The following is a 22,505-nucleotide window of genomic DNA, read 5'->3' on the forward strand; positions in this document are numbered from 1 at the left end:
GTATGTAGCTATGTAAATGATTATATATATTTTTATTATTTATTTAGCTACACATTTTGATGTAACTTTAATTAACTTAACAAAATATTTTCTACTAGCTTTTGCCCGTGGCTTCGCGTGGAATAGCTCACAAATAATGCTTTATTTTAGAATACATTTGGTTAGCATAAAAAACGTTATAGTAAGCCAGCCAACCTTAATATATAAGACATGCTGTCGCGGACTTTTTTTTAGATCTTTTAAAGGGGAACAATTGTCATACATTATTTTAGCGAAACTTTTATTGTTTCTGCAGCGCACGCAGCGGAAGCTCTCAAAAAGGAAAAATAATCCCGATTTTGAGACATTCTTTATTGGTGCTCCGCTTGTATTGGTCTTAGCGTGATGTTATATAGCCTATATATATAGCCTTCCTCAATAAATGGGCTATCTAACACTGAAAGAATTTAAATTGGACCAGTAGTTCCTGAGATTAGCGTGTTCAAAAAAAAACTCTTCAGCTTTATAATGAAGGAGCGTACCTGTGCTTCATGATCTCGACGTCGTCGATGTCGCTGGGCGGCAGCATGGTGTCGAGCATGCGGTGCTTCTCCGCGATCCACTGGTCGGCGGCGTCGGCCTCGGCGAGCAGCTTGAACAGCGACAGCGCGTCCAGCAGGCGCTGCTTGCGGAGGCGCGCCAGCTCGGCCAGCTCGCCGTGCCGCGCGTCGATGGCCGCCAGCCGCTCGCGCACCTCGCCGCTGTTGGCGTCCTCCGGGCTCAGCTCCTGCGCCTGGGGACCGTGGCCGTCACGACTATGCTTTATAGTTATTGTATTACGAATTACACAACTCTACAAAAAAAATATCGTTTTTTATCCTAACGTTTATTCTAGGTTTTTACGGTTAATTATTCACAAAAACGAAAATAAAATACCTTTTTTTGGTATAAAGTTTGCTTTTGTGATAGTTATAGTAATAATACTCATTTTTAATTTTTTTTTATAAATTTTAATTAATTTTAGTACGTTCAACAAAACCGCGATATGAGAGTGCGGTTTTTAAGTTTACACAGTGCCATTAGATGAGACTCGAGTCATAAACAACGATCAGGTGTTTTGTACAAGCCCAGAAAAACTTAAAATGTCACGACTTTGTAAATACGATGCTGATGCATTTTATTTCATATGTGGTCAATTTATCAAAGTTCAAAAGCAAACTGTTTGATGCCATGTATTTTTTTTTGTCTAATTACAATCTAAAATATCGAAATTTTATGCTTTGCAATCAAAGTCAAATTTGGTGTTGACCCATGTAATTTATAATATTATGATGTTAGTTTTCATAATATACATTATCTTTATGATATACGTTGATAAGTATACAGCGGGTGCATGTTATTGTTTATATTTTGATTTATCAATTTCATTAATTTCACCTGTTGCTTCAGTTGCTGAATGACGTTGGCGTAGTTCTTGAGTTCGTCGGTTACGTCCTTATGTTTCTTCAGCAGGCTCTGCACCTGAGCTTCGTCAACGCCGGTGTCCTCAGACGAAACCAATCTGTACACAAATATGTTTTATATTTTTATATCACATTTATATATGTACTAGCGACCCGCCCTCGCTTCGCTTCGGAAACATTAAATTTTATTATTGATAGCTGAACCCCGCGATGTTACCCGCGGTTATTGTCGTACCGCGGGTGACGCCGCGGGGGCGAAGCTAGTCTTAAAAAAGTAACCTAAGTTACTCCTTATATCATCAGCTACCTATCAGTGAAAGTCTCGTCAAAATCGGTCCAGCCGTTCCAGAGATTAGCCGGAACAAACAGACAGACAGACAGAGAGACAGACCGACAGAGAGACAGACCGACAGAGAGACAGACAAAAATTGTAAAATTGTAAAAAATTTATTTTGGTGTAAGTACAGTATATATATTCATATGCATGTAGTAAAAAGCGGTTATTTCAATATTACAAGCAGACACTCCAATTTTATTTATATGTATAGATTTAAAAGAGTGTGAATGAATGGAAGGTGCCGCTCACCTGAGGGTGTCGAGCATCCAGTTGTCGATGTCGTCGGCATCAGCAAACAGTTGGTGGTAGCGCACGGCGGCGTCCAGCCGACTCTTGCGGAGCGACACCAAGTCGAGGAGGTGGTTCCATTGCGACAGGATGTCACGGAGGCGTTCCTAGAGAAACGCATTTATCATATTAATCTATACTAATATTATAAGTAACATTCAGTCTACATGTTGGGTACTCAATCACATGCAAATGGCTGAATGTATTTACATGAGATTTGGCACGAGGTTAGAAAATACCTTTTTATCATAACTAGTGGTCCCTCGATAGTCGAAATTGGACTGTAATTAATTGAAAGTTCTATGTTTGTACACTATTATGGTACTATTGTCAAAGACTATTACGCTTCTTTAATCACAGATTTCGCCAAGACTACACTTTAAACAAATATGTAATATTAAAGACAAACAATGTTTAATCTACTCTCAATTTGACCACAGACTATAAACAAGCTTGACAATAAACAAATAATATGCATGCGTATTGTGTATTAAATACATGGTAGTGTGTGTAATGTTTTTTTTATTCATTTAATGTACTTTTTATGCATAATTTAAAAAAAAATTAAAAATTTTGCACAACTTCTATATTCTCTATAAGTGTGGGAAATTTCATACTCCTCCGTCGGCGCAATTTTCGTAAAAAGGGGTACAAAGTTTTTGCTTCGCGTATTAATATATACATAAATGACCTGTTTTGGAGTTAAATATACAAGTTCACACTTCTAAAGGCCTTACTTGGATCCTGTCAGCGCCGAAGTGTCCCTGGGAGATGAGCTCGTCGCCGACCGCCGCCACGCTCATTAGCTGCGGCTCGTGGGCCAGCACGTCGGCCTCCAGCGCCTTGTGCTTCGATATCAGCAAGTACACTGACGACAAAAAATATACTTTAAACAATTGATGATAACCTTTTATTTCATGAACTCTTGATTTTTTGAAGTGAAACTTCTTTATCGGCGTTGGAAAAAAATTTACCGTCACTTTTTCGGTTACGCGTCACATTTTTCCGTTACGCGCCATCTTTTTTGTATTCATGTCTATGATAATAAAATCCTTTTGTTTAAACTTTATCTAATTTAACTTTATTTAACCAATTTCTAGAAAGTTGCATGTAGATCATTTTTCGAAAAATAAGGCCATAAAGAAGTTTCACTTCTTACGTGTGTACACTAGTACACGCACACATTTTTTAATAACAATATAATCTAGACTAGTGATTATATTTGCATTAACTTTCAGATAGACCGACCAAATTCAGATAAATCCGCAGACAGTGAGGGAAAATAGAAATGACATCATAGTCGGAGGCTAAATCATGATTGTGTGGCGGTACCCATCACCGAACACAAGATATTTGACAGATGCCTGAATCTCGCTTACGAAATTTTCAAGATAAGCTCACATAATATAAATCCGATCCAAGTTCCGAACAACAACGTTTGGACCGTTGGTCTACCGAGCAATATCACCCGCTCGGGAAAGATCTTCCCTTTGTCGTTTATGCCTCCCCACAATTGTACTAAATTCAAATGTTATTTAATATAAATTCATAGAAATATGCAGCATGGCTGTTTTACTATCAGCCCTGACACAATAAAACGAAACCTCACCGGTAGTGAGGTCGTGTCCGATGTCATCAACGGAGACGATCTGTTCCTTCTCCTTGATCCAGTTCTCTTCATCAGCCATGTCCCAGTAGAACTGCCACAGTTTGCGGCTGTCCTCCAAACGCTTTCTACAAGACCAAATAAATAAATATGTTTTCTTAATTGCTAAGATGGATGGACGAGGCCATGGCCTACTTGATATTAAGTGATTAGCTGATCTATGGACATCATAACGTAAATGCTGCCAATCACCTTGACACACGAGATGGAAATCTCAGTTTTTACAGTACAACAGCTGCCACCCTTTAGACCGAAACGCATTACTGCTTAAAGAAATAGGCGGGGTGGTGGAACTTACCCTTGCGGAATCGAAAGCGTTCAAACACAAGTAAAGCTGCTTTAAACTACGCTATACTATAGTGCCATATAGTATAGCAGCCTATAGTTAGCCAATAATATATAGTACAGTACAGTGTGAACGTGTCCATAGTAATATATGGTGCGCGATATTGTTGTGCTATGAGCTCCTCCTTGCGTCGATAATCCTAAGTGCTGAGGGTCGTGGCCTCCCCTAACAACTTTCTCCTGTATTCTCTTGCGCCATTTCTGCCTATCCTCGACTGTGTGGATAGCAACGTGGACTGAAGTATTGAGAGTGGAGCGTATCTGTTTCGACATGGTGGCCTTCTTCCGCATATCTTGCCTGTTACCAACAGCTTTTCCAGATTGTCACTATGCTATGAGCTATATTATATTATAGCGTAGTCAGAGTGGACTTTTTCGCGGGAGCACGAGGAGTGAAGTTGTGTGATTTGTTTTATTTTGTCTATTTAGTGTTTCTTCAGATTTAAATGTATAATAACGGTGATATATTAGCTGTTTAATATCTGTGAAAGTGCACAAATGTGGGAAAATGAAACGCAGCCGCTGAATGTAACTGCTCGAGGTCCTCCAAAAAGTCCACTGAAAAAGTCTCAGCAAATGACCACAATTTTACTAAGATTATATTTCATCCTATATCATCTCATCTCATTTAATTAAATTTCCTCCCAGTTGATTAATGTCTCAATTTAATCATCTTTATTTCATTACATTTCACTCCATATTATCATTTTTCATGATAATTAAAATTAAAATAAAACATGACTTAAAGGTCTTAGTAACCAGGTCATAAAATCCTAAAAAAAAAAATTGTCTGAGTGGGTATTGAGGGACGCACCTGCGCTCCACGGCGAGGTGCACGAGCTCTGCGTACGCGTTCTCGAGCTGCTGTATGCGGTCCACGGTGACGGCGGGGTCGCACGGCCGGTACGCGCCGCCCTCGCCCTCCAGGAAGCGCTGCGACTGTCCGACCACCACCTGCACGACCCACACGCGTTACTGAAGACATCTTAATGACAGTGAGCTCACCTACTAGTTAAGGTTACGCTGAAGTGGTCTCTCAAGACCATCTGTGTGCTTAGTGCGAGTTTTTTAACGTACTCGATAGCGTAAAAATTAGCTCATATTTGTATGGAATGGTTTACGTACATTTGCCACTAGGGGCGTTGTTCCAACTGCAAACAAAGATGGGTTAACTTTTACGCTATCGAGAACGTTCAGAAACTCACACTAGGCACACAGATTAAGTAAAAAAAAAAACTAAATATTGAAGACATGTGATATCAAATTTAAAAAATTATGTCTTTATGTAAAGTGATTTTCTCCTTAAGTTTTAGTGTTTCACTTTCACTTCAACTTTAACGATTTAATGGCTATTTATTGTATGTTCTAGTAATTTTATGATTATGATGCTAAAATATCAGCATTTGTAATACTTTTTTTAATTACACAAATCTTCAACATAATCTCTTCGTCATTTAAATACAAACGTCAATTACTTGAATCAATTTCTATAAAAATCAAATTCAATAAATGTATCAATAATAGCTATTACCTGTCGCTACAATGTAATGGTTAAGTTATCAAAATGTCCTTTACCTTGACTCGTTCTCCGAGTACGTTGATGTCGGCTTCAACCAGCGCATGCTTTTGTAATAAATCTTCGACTCCCATCAAATGTTTGCCGTAGTCGTCTGTCAAGAGACGCATCTTGATCTCTTCCATCGAGTCGAGGATGTACAGCATTTCCTGTTCAACAAAAAAATATCTTTAAAAATTAAAACTAAGTCGTGCTAGATGGATAGTAAGTATAAAACACACGATTCCATCAGCTTTCTCAACAGTACGGTACTCACGGCCTCTGTTAAGAATATTAATGCACAGCTTCAGATGTTTAGTTTACGTTGCAATAATTTACTACTGGAGACTAACCTAAGGAAGGTTGACGTGAGGAAGACTACTGATCGTAAATTCATACTAATCACTATGCAGCATGATAAGAGGACCCCACACAGTGTGGGATAAGCGCAAGAACTTCAGACATGAAGTTTAAAAAAATCGATCAATTATGTTGAAATAACGGCTGTCCATGATATATATATCATGGCCAAGTATTGCCGTCACGTCTAAGAGATTCTTGTGGTTAGTGTTACTGATCAAGCCTGCACCGATTGATCATTCCAAATATCATATTATAATGTCAATTGACATGAACAAGTTACATTATTACAAGAATTACATAAAAATTGGATAGACGTCAATTTGAAGGTAAAATAGGGGTCATTAGGCATGTAGATTTCGTCGTTACATTTCAAACTGAAACGCATCATTGTTTTAAGGCTCACAGCATGCCTGTTCACCAGTTGCATCCCTATAAAATAGGTATTAGGAGGTTATGTAGTTAAATAGTGTAAGCTTGCTCATCGCAGCTTTGGCCATTTGAGTCCTTCTTTTGCTCTCCCGTTCGCTTATTTTTTTATCGACCCGCTGCCGGCCACCAAACCATTGGTCAGATCAGATAACTGCGCTCACTGGACTCTCTGTTGCGACCGCCTTGAGAGAAGCCAAAAACCGAAGCGAATGGAAGCTGATGGTACAAATAGCCACGAAGGGCTTTCAGGGAACGATCTTCAGCAATGAAGTATTCGACTAAGAAGAAGAAGAAAAGCAGTTAAATACTTCTATAGCGGACTTCTGGAAGAGCTATTCACCTGGAAGTTCTGTTGCAGCTGCAGGGACAGTTCGAGTCGAGCCCGGCGCGCCCGCAGCAGCTCCAGCAGGTAGGCCCACAGGCGCAGCACGTTGTCGCGCCGCGCGCACACACGCTCGATGTCGTGGTACCTGCATTAATGACGTTTCACAATTTTTATTTATTTATTTTGCGTTATTATGTTTTTTAACTTAATCGCTAAACTAATTGTGACATGGTAATAATAAAAAATTGGCCTCCATTAATGAACTTTGTTTTATTTAACTGTTTTTTTAAACATACATTTTTTTGACTAGGATAGCACGAAAACTCAGACTCCGAAATATTTTACATGCAGTAAATTCTTTTTTTTTTATGCATAGATGGTTGGACGAGCCCACCTGGTGCTAAGTGGTTACTGAGGCCCATAGACTTCTACAACGTAAATGCCGCCACCCACCTTGAGATATAAGTTCTAAGGTCTCAGTATAGTTACAACGGCTGCCCCACCCTTCAAACCGAAACGCATTACTGCTTCACGACAGAAATAGGCAGGGTGGTGGTACCTACCCGTGCGGACTTACAAGAGGTCTTACCACCAGTAATTACGCATAAAAAATTTGCTGGTTTGATTTTTATTACACGATGTTATTTATTATGTTTATAGGGTATATAATTCTGATTATATCAGCAACTAGCTGTACCAGTCAACTTCATTCTGTTAATTTTGTGTCACGATGCGCGCGCATCGTAAAATTTCACTCTCATCAATTTTTCATAACGCACCCAAAGAAGTATAACTTCAAAAACGTATTTGACAAAATATGCGACATGTACCCTTTTCGAAATTGCATATTCATTTATATATTAAGTATAGATGAGATAAGTAGAAATTAGAGTTGTTTTGTTGAAAGCTGATTGTACTGTGATCACGGCCAAGTTTAGAGTGAGACAAAGAGTGACCTCTCGGCCTGCAGCTCCGAGCAGACGGCGACGACGGCCTGCACGCGCTCCTCGTACGCGAAGATGTCGGTCTCGATGGCCTCGTGCTTCTTGGCGGCGGCTTCCACGGCCGCCAGGTCGAACCCGAAGTTGTCCTGGCTCACCAGGCGCTGGTTCTCCGACAGCCAGGTCTCGCGCATCTGAGCTTTACGGTTGAATCTGTGCAATAATCAATATAGTAAGTAACGCTTTTGTAGTAGCATTTGAACTGGACACACATTCCGTTTAGAGAGAGAGGATAAATACACTTTATTGCACATCAAAACACAATTTACATTCAAAAACAGTGAAAAAGCAGATAGATTTGTACAATAGGCAGTCTTATCGCTAAAAGCGATCTCTTCCAGACAACCGTTTAATTTAGAAAAATTCTGGAAAATATAAAAATATAGCAGAAATACTATTGACAATACATTAATATAGAAAATATATACATACAACAAATAGATATGTACCGTTCAGATATAATATGAAATTCTGTTTACAATAGTCCTTTTATTTTTCAAGCTAATAGACAAAACGTGTCGTATTTAACCACGTTAAGTAGTCAAGTATCAATGTGTGACTCATAATTTTTCTAACTATCAACTTTCTAGCACGCACTTAAAATTATCTGCACTGACCAGCAGGGGAGACGACTTGATGTCAAAGTAAAGCGCCCGAGTTCAATGTCGGGCGTGAAGGAGGGAGCACCTCACCATCCGCCTCGAATTATAGTTAACGTTGCAAGCGTGAACTGCTCATGCCGCCAAGCCGCTTTATCTGATGACGTCATATCTATCCAGGAGCCCCGGCTACCATTTAACACTTAGCATACTGTGAGCTATTTATCTAATGTATATGTTATTGTGTGTGAAGTAAGAGAGACCTGGCGGCGAGCTGCTCGAGCTTCTCCTGGCGGATGAGCTCCTCCCGCAGCGCCAGCTCCCGCTCGTGCTCGGCCTTCTCCAGCGTCTCCCAGGCGCGGTTGATGTCGTGGATCATGCGGCCCTCGCGCGGCGTGTACGGGCGCTGGTTGGCGGCGCGCATGCGCGACTGCAGCGTGAACAGCAGCACCTCCAGGTTGCCCTTCTCCACGAACCTGGACACATAACATAACATTAAGATATAGGAATTTCGTTTACTCAACATTTACTTCTTTTTCTCCACCTTATCCGATTAGATTTTTTTTTTGCTTATATGGGCGGACGAGCTCACAGCCCACCTGGTGTTAAGTGGTTACTGGAGCCCATAGACATCTACGACACCCACCTTGAGATATAAGTTCTAAAGTCTCAAGTATAGTTACAACAGCTGTCCCACCCTTCAAACCGAAACGCATTACTGCTTCACGGCAGAAATAGGCATATAGGTGGGGCCGGTACAGCAAATTATTCTATTCCATTATCTTCTATCAGTCGCCATCTCAACACTCATTCCTCTCTCTCATATCGTCATTCACACACTCCATTCATGTCTTCTTCGGCCGACCTCTTCCTGCACTACCATTTCCATACATCTCCTAGTCACATGTATCTTCTCTCTACGCTTCCACACCACACTAACCGTATTATGGACATGTAACATGCTTTTTCAACATTCACTATTTGAAATTTTTAATATATTTTAAATGTCAATAAGAAGTGTGCCAACTTTAGATTGAACCATGTTAAGCTTTGTACAACACAGCATACTTAAAATTCAGCTTGTATTTTTCGCGTGGAACCCGAACGAAAACAGACAAAAAAAAGGTTAAAATCAGATAATGAATACTTGCAAATATATTCATTCAATCACACATCTGGACCAGTTTCCACGCTCTCATGTCCCACATAGCTCGACAACACATACTTAGGCGGTTTCTCGACGGTGCGATAGTTCGCGAACTGAATCAATTGTTGACGCACTCCCTCCAGAGAGTTCGCGAATGTTCTGTCGCCGAGCGCCTCGATTGTTCGCTCGATCCACTGCAGGAGATCGCTGTGAATAAAAATAATATTTATCTATTTATTTAAATTGTATGTTAAAATTAACTTAATAATTCATAAAATTAATTGAATTAATAAAAATTGTCTTGTGGGATATAACAAACAAAACGCATTAAAAGTTACGATAGCCATTTTACAATGTAATGGAAACATTGGCTTCATGTCGGTAGAAGGTATTCTCTATGTTACTATCTATGACCATCGCCTTATCCACTGAATCACTGATGCTACCTTAATAACGTTTATCGCGATAACTGGCACACGAACTCAAATCAAATCAAATCAAAAAAAATTTACTCAACATAAATGAAAGTACATAACTTGTTGAACGTCAAAAGAACTACCGCCAATTCACAAAAACGCAAGAAACTCAGCGGGCATGTCTTTTTTTGTTAATATTAGATAAAAATATATATATTAGATAATTTTTTTATATATTCATTTTTACAATGAACAACGTAACAATGATTGCAATATTAAAATGCCTGGAGCGAGCAACTCATTCCCACTTTGTGCAATCTTCTAGATAATCATTGACTTTATAGTAAGCTTTATTGCACAGATGTTCTTTAATAGTTTTCTTAAACCTATGCATATGTAGGTTCTGAACATCTTGTGGGATTTTGTTGTACAGGCGCACAGACAAACACCCGAATGAATTTCGTATCTTATGTAACCTACTCATCGGCACAACAAGTTTGTGGTTGTTCACTTCACAACTTTCAACGGTCACCGTGACTGACCTGGTGAGCGACTCGTATTCCTGCATCATCTTGTCGTTTTCCATCGCGATACCGACGACCTTTCCGATCCTCTTGCCTTGGACTGTCTCCTGCTTCATCTTGCTGAAGTAGTGATAGTACGTCACCACGTACGTGATGATGGACTTCTCGTCGGGATGGTCGACAGCGATGTCTGTTGGTGAACATCATTTTAGTCATTCAATTTAAGTCACGTGAATAGTATATCTCAAGGGGGGTGGCGCATTTACGTCGTAAATGTCTATGGGCTCCAGTAACCACTTAACACCAGGTGGGCTGTGAGCTAGTCCACCCTCAGACCTCTTGTGAGTCCGCACGGGTAGGTACCACCACCCTGCCTATTTCTGCCGTGAAGCAGTAGCGCGTTTCGGTTTGAAGGGCGGGACAGCCGCTGTAACTATACATAGACCTTGGAACTTATATCTCAAGGTGGGTGGCGCATTTACGTCGTAGATGTCTAAGGGCTCCAGTAACCACTTAACACCAGGTGGGCTGTGAGCTCTACCACTCATCGAAGCAAAAAAAAAAAAGAGAACTCGTAACTGACCTTCCGCGTCAAGCAACTTGGTGAGTCCAAGCTTTTCCTCGGCAACGTTGAAGGCGTTGTTAAGGTTGTGGATAGGGTTGCTCCTGTGCAGTTTCTCGAACTGAACAAGGTCGGGCCTGTGCTTGTGTATGATCGCGTTGAACGCCAACCCGTCCCGCCAGGACGTCGTGAAGTTGCGGACGTTCACGTTGTTATAACCCGCCGTCTTCATTTGACACCAAAGAAGGAGAGCGTCCTTCGCCGATTTCGTTTCCTTGTTGTCGGTTTCTTCGATTGTAATGTCTTGGATCTTGAAAAATAAAACATTTACAGATCAAATTACGGAATAATGTAATCGATGCATTGTGAATGTATTATATGCATTATATGAAATTCTATTCAAGGAATTTGGGAACAAGATCCAAGTTTAGCCACTGATACTATATAACCTCATTATTCTCTCCTCAATGACCTTATTTTACTCAAATTCATCAGACCAATCTCAACATTCTTGCCTTCCATTCGTCTTAGGATATCTATAATACGGCTGTATTTCGAAATTCTGTTCTAGGAATTTGGGAATTAAACCCAAGTTTAGCCACTGATACTATATAACCTCCTAACTAATTCATTATTCTCTCCTCAATGACCTTCTTTTACTCAAATTCATCAGATCGATCCTAAGCATTCTTGCCTTCCATTCGTCTCAGGATCTCTATAGTACGGCTGGCTATACTACCAGAGATCATACGTATAGGTATGTTGAAAGTGGAATTTTACTAAAAATCAATTAATTATCGTACTAATAATATAAGGTTCGTATTTTGTTTTCTTACCTGGAAGCGCAGAATGATAGTCCAGATGAGACCAAGACTGAGCCTAGGGTTGCCGTCGACGATGTCATGGGACCCCATGTTCTCCAGGTGCACTCTTTGTTCGCGCAGAAACTGAAGCGCCTTGTCCACGTTCTCCAAGCAGTGGATACGCATTTTGCCTTTTGTTGGACGAGGCTGCGGAAAGACGATCATTGAAATATGAAACTACCGTCATTAGTGGCGTTCGTCTTATTTATACTACTTCTAACTACTCTAATACTTTTTTTTATTATTATTGAAGGATTACTGGTGGCCCGGAGGCCTTTCCAGTTTCACCAGGACAGGTGGGCGAGGAAAGGCTCAGCCAGGAGGGCGACTCTAATGCTGTATTGATTTTCATTGTACTAGTTACTAGGCTGCTCAGATTCTCAAGAAGGATATAATAAATATTTCGTAGGGACGCAAACCGAACCACAACCTAATTAATTTAAATTAATTGTTTATTTAAATAATTATTTAATTAATTAATTTATTAATTTAAATTTAATTTTTAAGATTAGTTACTTGTAAATGGCATAACAACCAAGAAGTGAGATTATTTATGCCTACTTCTATTAAATTTTCTTCTGTCTTAATTTATTTTAATTGAGATTAATATATCAATTTAATTAATAGCGAACACTCTTTAAATCGTTCGATGAAGTCTTGGATTTATTTATTTCGGTGAGTCACAACAGTAACAGAATATCTAAATATTGAATTGAATCTAAATATTGAAGTTACTAGAATATAATCAGTCAGTGAATATGAAACAATGGGAGTTTCCCACTGAGTGAAAATATAAAAATAATTACAGAGAAATTACATACTCTTAAACTACATTATATACTAATGTTATTTGCACGTTATTAAAAACGGTTTTTTTATATTGTCCAAAATAATACGATTCCACTTAAATTTTAGTTTAGAAAATCATAACGTAAAACTATAACGATCCGTGACCGATATACATATATACAAACGTTTAAGTTTATTTTAGCAACCGCCATCCAGTATGTAACCGACGGCTTCAAACTAAAATCCAAAATTGTATCTTACAAATAAATTCCTCTTGTGATTCTATAAATAACGGCGGAAAACCTGTGGTAGGCGGCATTAAGGTAAATATCACTGTGGATATTATTTTTATATGTTATATTTATTATGTACCGCTCTTTATTTTATATTATTTCCGTATTTCAATTATTTATTTTTTATTTAATAAAAATGACTAAGGCTTGTGATATGCACATGATGAATAGCGCTTATACAAAAACCACTGATCTTATAAGTTCGTATCGCTAATGTTGAAAACCTAGCAAACCCAAATAACTGTCACCCATAAGTTTCACAATATTGACTGAATTAATAACAGTATGCGCAACGCACACACATATAAGGACGTATTTGAGCAATAACTGAGTATTGGTCTCTCGCTGCAAACATAGCCTACGTGCGTAATTTTATGAATTTTTATTAAGACTAGTGGTCCCGCAGTAGTCGAAATTCGACTATAATTCTTTGACTATATTTCTTTATTATAATTTAATATATTCTCAATTTGACCACAGACGTCAAGAACAAAAGTTTGACAATAAATAAATAGTATGCATGCGTGTGTGTGTGTCAAATACATGTAGTGTGTGTAATGTTTTCTTTATTGATTAAATGTATCTTGTATGCATTATTTAAAAAAAATATTATCAGTGTGCACTTCTTCTCTATATTCTCTATAAGTGTGGAGAATTTCATACTCCTCCGTCGGCGCAATTCTCGTAAAAAGATATACAAAGTTTTTGCTTCGCGTATTAATATATAGATTCTAACTTAAACATACCAGTCTCTCTCCAGACAGCACCTCGAGTAGTCTGATAAGCATCTTTCCATCTCTCATATCGACGTACAGATCCCCAATTCGGAACCCGACGCGAACTAAATGTGAGTTCACCCATTTTTGAAATGTCTTCTTTTGCACGCTCTCTCGTTCGTCTGTAATAAAAGTACGGACATTATGCTATCAGGTAATTTACAGAATAAGTACGGCATATATTTAGAGAAACAATTATTAATGTGTTTCATGTTGATTTACGTTAAACAAACCTAAGGAAACATTAAAGTAATTAATGTAAAGTACACGCATAGCTATTAATAGAAGTATAAGTAAAATTCCAGCGAATGTTAACATAATAACCGCCAGTGGGGTCGTCCGCGGCGGGGAGACCAGATAGGCGGTCGTCCTGCCTTCTTCTCGGGCAGTGGAGGATGGTCGCGCCCGTTCATCGTCGACGACTCCATTGTAATAAATCAAACAAGACAATACGGCCCTAGGTGTTGAATTCCGAATATAATACTGGTAATACGAGATGGGGATCAGGTGGCTGGTCGCACGCTTCAGAGCGTAAAGCTTAGGTCTTAACTGAACTACCTCATTATCTTTCTAAACATAAAAAAAAATCACAGTACCAACTCACTTGTCACTTGAATCAACCAATAACTTACCCCATCCCTATTGAAATGTATTAGAAAAAAAAAACACAATAACGAAAACAATAAAACGTAATTGTATCCATCGATTAAAATAAAACTGACTCACTTTACGCTACATTTACAATCATAGTATCAACAATAATTATTTGAACAACATAAAATCACAATATCGATAAGGCACATCACAAACTGACCTCTCAACTCTGACACGACTTTGTCATAATACACTTCTAATCCTGGCACCTCTACATCTACTCCCTTTTTTATGAGATCGTAACACTCGGTGGATGTCATGTCGCCAGCACCACGAGGCGACTGAAGCATGGCAGCAAACGAAAGACGAGAGGAATTAGAGCGACAAAATCCAACTGCCCACTGGACAAGGATATTCGATACGAACAAGTCAGATGCTGACAACTAAGGGACCGGTTTATTTAATTAACTTTATTAACATTAGAACAGAATAATTTCGTGCATCAAAATCAATATTGTGAACAAAACTGTTCACGTACGTATCGAACAAATAACCAGTTAGTTACTATCTCGTTTCTATTAAATATAAAAACTACGCTGTTATTGGATAAACGAGAAAATTCATACGTTAAGATAACAGACACCTTGCTGATAAAGGTATCTACGTTAAATATAATAGTTCAAAATTCAAACGATTCGGTAATATATATTTTACATTTAATTTGCAACAATTGTTGTAAACTCCTGATTTTTTAACAAGGAAAAACGGAAGCTATTGCTAATGCAAATGATAAATTCATCGACGTTATAATGTGTGTATTGTGTAATGAATAATATAATACAATGAACAGTACACGTATGTACGTACAGGTAAGATTCTAACCAGATCTGTGTGTCCTCCTCTACTATGAGTTGCTCATTTATTAAAATAGTAGCTCTAAAAATTGTAGCAAATATATCTCGCACGCATGATAAGCGATAGAATACAATTGAAAAAGTTTATCTACTGTTAAGAACTTAATATATCTGCATCAGTTCCATGAACGACTCATCCAGTTTTCTTCATCCACCGATATTTTGTATCGGCAAACGTGTGTTTATTTGTTATGTTATATCAGTTAAGTGAAGTGTTCGGTTCAGTTGCATCACATCAAAAATGATTTCTTATCGAATTATATATACATATGGCGATGGGTTTTATGACATTATTAGTTGCAGCAAGTGGGTAACCTTCACTACTAAAATTATAGTTAATGCATAAATCTTTTTTCTAAATGAATAAAGAATGTATAACTAGATAGCCCCGCCTATTTCCGCCGTGAAGCAGTAATGCGTTTCGGTTCGAAGTGTGGGGTAGCCGTTGTAACTATACTGAGACCTTAGAACTTATATCTCGAGGTGAGTGGCGCATTTACGTTGTAGATGTCTATGGGCTCCAGTAACCACTTAACACCAGGTGAGCTGTGAGCTCGTCCACCCATCAAAGCAATAAAAAAAAAAAGATAATATCTATTGCTTATTCAACATTTCACCCTCAACGGGCTAGAACTTTCTTCTGTAGTATGGATACAGAGGACACATATATGAGACAACTACACCTAGACACCGAATGATGAATTTTTTATCGACTGTACTGGACTCCGAACGAGAATCGAACCACTACACCAATTAGGCGATTAAATTCCAATTGGAAAGCGTCATTTGTTTATCATTAAGAATATGCCAAGAGGAACTGCCATTGAGTAAGATGCTTTTAGGTACCTCAAGCACCGATCACCGTCCTCGACGAGTAAATTAACCTATAGACACAGCCCACTGAGTTTTTCGCTGGATCGTCTCAGTGGGTCGCGTTTCCGATCCGGTGGTAGATTCTGCGAAGCACTGCTCTTACTAGGGGCAGTGTTAGCAACACTTCCGGTTTGAGCACCAAGAGCTCACCTATACGCTAGGTTAAAGCTGAAATAGCCTCTCAAGGCTATCAGCATAGGTAGGGAAATTTGTTTACTACTTCATCAAAAACGACTGGTTAAATTCGTATTCTGTACCTAGTCGCAAATTTATATAATTGAGTATATTTGGATAATAGAAATGTTACATTACCTGCAAGCGCTTTAATGCGCGATCGTTCGAATAACCTCGACGATGAATTTCCGCCGTCGTACTCGATTTCATCAATGATCTCCTGTCCGTGGCCGACGGACGGGTCCCATCGGGACACCGAGATGTCGGTCGTCATCGCGACCAACTATAGCCTCACCACGCCACGCTCGGAACTCTGCAACAACAGAAGAATACGAGTCACGTGACTTGATATCATACTCGTATTAGCTATTCCGTCAACGTATTATACGTATCTATTGATATTTGTCGTAACAACACTTTCGTACACTTTCCGTGTGTTGAATTTATTTTTCTAATAAATCATTTTAGATTAGTATCACTTTTTAAAATTTATTTCACGTAAAACTGATAATACGATTATTAATGTTGCCTAAAATTTTAACAGACTTACATTTGTTACATACAATTTACTAACAATTTAGGGAATTGGCTAATCACAATTTTAAATAATCCATACAAAACCACATTGCTACGATTCATCACTGCACTGTATATTTTTGTTATTTATAAATGACATCATTCCGGTTGATAAGATTAGATATGTATTAACGTTCTGAAGAGACTCGCTGCCACACCTAAGCCGCTTCGTTCGACTTGTATGTACTATGGAAAATGAAACACGCGGTTTTTTTCTTTTATATTTTCTTTTTTTTTATAAAACTAGGCTTTATGACCACTGCCACTGAACAGATTTCAATTTGTTTTAGAGAGAATTAAGAGATTTGTTTGAGGTCAAAGTCGAATTCGTATTATTTGTAAAGACCGTTCTACTATTCAAATTCGCGGTAAAAATGGGGGAGTTTGTGACATTTTGACAAGAATACTGGTGGTATGACCTCTTGTGAGTCCGCACGGGTGGGTACCAACACCTTATTTATCTTAAGGTGGGTGGCGCATTTACGTCGTAGATGTCTATGGGCTCCAGTAACAACTTAACACCAGGTGGACTGTAAGCTCGTCCACCCATCTAAGCAATAAAAAAAAAAGAATAAGCAATATATAATCAGTCACTTGACTCAGAATATGTCAGAATAGGTCCGGCTAGGCCTTCATAAAATTCTTATTGCTAAATATTCCATAATAAGAATTCGCACTCAAATAAGTATATTATTATTATTTTCTTCGTTTTTCCCGAGTCGCAAACATAAATAAAAATTCATGATAATAAACATATCGGAAAGGCGAATTACAATTACAATTCCTATGATGAAACAATTGTATCATCGAGAACTGTTCAATTCTGTCAACGGCATAACCTTCTGTATTCTTCCGGAGCGTTAAGGACTTTTGCACTCTCTGTCTTTTGTTTAAGGACTTTGTCGAGGTTCTCGTGCTGCAAAATGCTCACGATAAATCAATTACACACTGACATTTTTGTTTTGGCATAAAAATTTGAGAACTATAATTCTAGTAATCACCACTTTACACACTTCTATAGTCCCTTCAAGATAATCGAGTAAAAAAAAACCTTATTTCGGGAACGTGTTGAATTATATTCGTTTAACAAGAACGTACCTAAACCTTAAATATACTTTCAGATATAACAAACTGGGCTACTAATAACAAACGGAGCGTTCGGTATGACTCACACACAAGTTTGGATTTCGAATCTCGTAACAATTCACGCATTTATGAATAGAATTCCGTCCATGGTTCGTACGTCCTGTTTCGGTAATTACAGATTCGTAAATCGTAATTATTGTAGTCCATTAATGAATGGGACTGAGATAGTAATTTCAATCCCAGTCAGGTACTAAATTATCTAAGTGCGTACGTACTCAGCGCGTGCTCGCAATTGACTTTCACCCTTTATGTAAATCTACAAAATTTGCATAATTACTGATTACAATTACGATGCGCTTTTATTGTAAGCCCACGCGGCTAGATGCCATTATTCTGCAAAACTTATTATCTGTTATTTATTTATTGGAACGAAGTTTCTTATCGCGCGTTGTGAAAGGGGGCTAGACGGAAAAAATTCTTACGAAAAGTTGTTACGACACTTTTTGCTATAGTAAGCTATTGTAAGCTGTGCGGCGTCGCATGATTACGAAAATTGAGCCTACTGATTAAGTTTATATAACATTATATTTGTTAATAATAAAAATTTATTTATTATAACTTAAAAAAAAAAAAAAATATTATAATTCCTTCAGTAATTAATCGAAAGGAACTTCGTTCCATCCGGGTGTCCCTTGACATCTCTCAAGTTTTATTTATTTATTTATGTGGCGCTTAAGAATTTACGGACACGACCACGAAACACACCCAACAATTCACAATGAATAAACATTTTAATACGAATATCTCGAATGAATGTTTCTAGATTTATTAATTAAAAAACTAAGCGTTATATTATTAAAGTCATCATATTCATATAAAATTAGTCCCAGTCGAAATACAAATTGTGTGCTGATGGAAAAAGCAACGCAAGCGGATGTAAATCTTCAGAGTATTATTATTAGACAGTCGCAATTTATAAACATTTGCGTAAGCGCGGTTATAAAAACCAAACGACGATTTCTCACGTTTTTGCTTGCGAACGAAAAATTTTACGATAAAGACGAGTAAATTTTATTAACTAACGATTGTTTCTCCGTATCATTTTTATATACGTGTAACTTTTATTTACATCAAAATACAGTTTATCTTAGTAAAACTATAGCACAAATTGAGTTGCTCTTTTAAAGAGAAACAACATTTAAAGCTATTGCTTCACCACTTTTTTTTATGTTTTTTATATTTTACAATTAAAAAAAATGTTTTTATATTTCTTATGTTCTTTCTAATCTTTCAGTATTCCAATTTTCATTTATGTCATCTTTATAAAAAATTAACCTCTTTTAAGATAATTTGTATAGAGGTTACATATATTATTATAGGTGATATTTCCCCTTAATGCGTTTTGCTTTGTGACTTGTGGGATTAAATGAAAATATAGGTAGCGGTTTTGTTTTACAAAACGTAGTTTCTAATTGAGAGAGTCTTATCATAGACCAGGAATCACTGACTTAGGTACATAGATTATATTAAATTATAAACTAGAGGTATACTCATCACACCATGAGTCTATAGGTCTAGTCGTCTAGTCTACATATAGTCTATGGGTTCAATTTTCTAATTTCAACATGACGTTGTAAAATGAAATGAGACGACCTAAACGTTTATTTTATACAATACCTTATATATTATACTAACAAAGTCAAACACATCTTTTAAATAACTGACTAAAGATCTCGCTTCTTAAAACCCTAATCTAGACCATGGTCCAGAAAAAGTCGCCACAAACCATCCATGAAACTCTTCCAAGATCAGATACAGTTTACTGGTGGCAGGATCTCTTGAGTCCGCGCGCGGGTAGGTACCACCACCTTGCCTATTTCTGTTGTGAAGCAGTAATGCGTTTCGGTTTGAAGGACGGGAAAGCCGTTGTAACTATACGAGGCCTTAAAACTGATATCTCAAGGTGGGTGACGCATTTACATCTTAGATGTCTATAGGCTCCAGTAACCACTTCACACCAGGTGGGCTGTATGCTCGTCCACCCATCAAAGCAATGTCTCTGAATTTAATATGATTGACGTACGGAAAAGATCAAAATTGTTGTTGTGTTTTTTGTCATTTAACGAAGAGACCATAAAAACACGCCCTACCAAATACATCTGAATACACCACAGTGTTTTAATATGGCCGTGTGCACTTTCCATCACGTGACTTGTAAACCACCAACCGTGCTGCACGATTACTTATAAACGTTGTGTCGTAATCACAGAAGTAAGTAGAAACATATTTTATTATTATTATTTTTTATTGCATAGATGGGTGGACGAGCTCACAGCCAACCTGGAGTTAAGTGGTCACCGGAGCCTATAGACATTTACAACGTAAATGCCGCCACCCACCTTGAGATATGAGTTTGATATGAGTTGAGATAATATGAGTGAGATATGATATTCAAATTCAAAATCATTTATTTCAACTTAGATGTCAGTATAACACACTTGTTGAATGTCAAAATATAAATAACAATGTTAACTCTATCACCGGTTCCAAAAAAGCCACAGTCCTGAGAAGAACCGGCGAAACAAACTCAGCGGGCTTTTTGTTTTTGTTTTTTAACGTTAAAAATTATTTAAAAAACATATAGACATTTGCAATAGTTGAATCTAGGTAAACAATAGGTAAAAATACAAGCACAGCTACTTATAAGATGGTATTGAGAATGAACAACTGCTCCTGCGCACACAATTTTTTTTTTTTTTTTTTTATTGCCTTTGTAGGCAGACGAGCATACGGCCCACCTGATGGTAAGTGGTCACCGTCGCTCATGGACGTCAGCAATGCCAGGGGCAGAGCCAAGCCGCTGCCTACCAGAATTTCAGAGGCTCAAGCTTTTGGAGCGTTATTTTATTTTTAAATTAGAAAAATAAAGAAAAAATATATTTAGTAAATGAAATCATTAAAATCGAAAACACGTTAAAGTTTTAAAATGTGCTTCTCGATTATTGAGTAAAAAAGTCATTACATTTGACTTTTGAGAAACAACTGAATACGAACCGGTTTTGGGTCGATCTTACACAACGATACCGGCCGTTATAAAAGTACTTACATTACATAAACGTGAATCTGAGCTGGCACGAATCAAAGCAAGAACAAAAACCAAAATGTCGAACAAAGCAATCTTTTCGAATAGGCAAGGAAAGCGCAGAGGTCGTTCACCTACGGCAAGCAGACATCACGACGTCGATACACCCATTGGCTGTGGCCTATTAAATTTCCATGGGCTGCATTACTGAATGTGGTAATTACAACGTAAGTCATTCAATGTTGTGTTTTCTTTCCTTTTATTACAAAACCATGAAATGACGCGACTGGGTTGGAAGAAAAAATTAAATTCAATCTATAAAAAATCTACACAGATAAACAAAAATGCATTATTGTAATGTTTACGACGAATAAAGCTCTAAACAATAAATTAAAAATGAAAAAAATCGTTGTTGACACTAGCCATGTGCACGTTACAAGCTCATTTGCTATTTACAAAAAAAAAAGCTTTGAAACTCATTAAACTCAGTTCACTATTCCACAAATATGTGATGCCACGTCCGAGGCATTGGGCGGTTCCCCTGTCTATGAATGAGGTAATGATGACTAATTGACATTAAACATAGACACCGTATTAAGCATAACATTCAAATGCCCTTCTTGAATTTTGGATCGATGTTTTAAACGGCAAATAAAATAGTTCTAAGATGTTTTTTTTATTATGTAGTTTATGAAATGTTTATATGGGTAATCTATACTAATATATAAATTTACAGTGGTTTTTACGGATGTTATGTTATAACTACTGAACCATGCATCCGATTGACTTGAAACTTGGTATCCATGTAGAAAAGACATGTACTTAATGGATAGGCTAATATTTATATGAGTGTTGGACTCCCTACACCAGTTGCGGGGGCGTTAATGATGAGAATGTTTGTGGGGGTGCGAAATAATAATTAATTTTAAATGACCAGCGAAGCGGATGGGTATAGCTAGTTGCTGATATAATCAGAATTATATACCCTAATAATAATGACAATAAATATTAATGTTAATTTTAAATGCTCAGCGAATCGGGCTAGTACGGCTAGTTTATTATAATATGCAATAAGGTATTATTGCAGTCATTTAACTGAGTGTGAAGCCACCGTCAACAGCCAATCGATATAAGGTCGAGAAATAAGACCTCAAAGCGATACCCGGACTATATCGATCAAATATTCGATTCTTGCTTCGAAGTCTTGACGTTTCATATCTTACGGTTATTTGGAATAGATCGTTATTATTAAGAACGACCGTCGTATTTGTTATCAAATAGTTAGGTAAGTTAATTTAATCCAAATTTATATAGTGTTACATTGACGTGTTAACTTGTAACAGATCACTTGTCTAAACCAATCAAAACTTTTTTATTCCAATTTCTTAAACAATACCTTCCGGATTTTTGTTCGTGATCAATCAAATTCGTAGAAATATAGCACGTATAATGCCCAGAGTATAGATCAATACAGGCTTGGATTAAG

General features: G+C 37.6%; 1 protein-coding gene across 19 annotated transcripts in view; it reads right to left on the minus strand.

Moving 5' to 3' along the window:
• LOC101738175 (spectrin beta chain) overlaps positions 1 to 22,505 on the minus strand; it is an 82,203-nt gene that overhangs the window by 36,151 nt on the left and 23,547 nt on the right. For 17 of the 19 annotated variants that reach the window (XM_062673728.1, XM_062673726.1, XM_062673724.1 and 14 more), the window contains exons 2-17: positions 16,414 to 16,588; positions 13,691 to 13,842; positions 11,836 to 12,009; positions 11,021 to 11,309; positions 10,456 to 10,627; positions 9,576 to 9,704; positions 8,614 to 8,826; positions 7,707 to 7,904; positions 6,766 to 6,895; positions 5,654 to 5,803; positions 4,893 to 5,032; positions 3,677 to 3,801; positions 2,805 to 2,935; positions 2,029 to 2,174; positions 1,417 to 1,540; positions 522 to 772 (exon numbers count right to left, since the gene is read on the minus strand). In XM_062673728.1, coding sequence (XP_062529712.1) covers positions 522 to 772; positions 1,417 to 1,540; positions 2,029 to 2,174; positions 2,805 to 2,935; positions 3,677 to 3,801; positions 4,893 to 5,032; positions 5,654 to 5,803; positions 6,766 to 6,895; positions 7,707 to 7,904; positions 8,614 to 8,826; positions 9,576 to 9,704; positions 10,456 to 10,627; positions 11,021 to 11,309; positions 11,836 to 12,009; positions 13,691 to 13,842; positions 16,414 to 16,549 — 2,660 coding nt within the window. In that variant the 5' untranslated portion in view covers positions 16,550 to 16,588. Of the gene's footprint in view, positions 1 to 521; positions 773 to 1,416; positions 1,541 to 2,028; positions 2,175 to 2,804; positions 2,936 to 3,676; positions 3,802 to 4,892; positions 5,033 to 5,653; positions 5,804 to 6,765; positions 6,896 to 7,706; positions 7,905 to 8,613; positions 8,827 to 9,575; positions 9,705 to 10,455; positions 10,628 to 11,020; positions 11,310 to 11,835; positions 12,010 to 13,690; positions 13,843 to 14,534; positions 14,710 to 16,413; positions 16,589 to 16,825; positions 17,042 to 22,505 lie in introns of those variants that run through there. The other 2 variants (XM_062673714.1, XM_062673717.1) reach the window with 2 other exon arrangements.

The sequence above is a fragment of the Bombyx mori genome, chromosome 18, assembly GCF_030269925.1.
Source record: "Bombyx mori chromosome 18, ASM3026992v2".
NCBI classification, from domain to species: domain Eukaryota; kingdom Metazoa; phylum Arthropoda; class Insecta; order Lepidoptera; family Bombycidae; genus Bombyx; species Bombyx mori.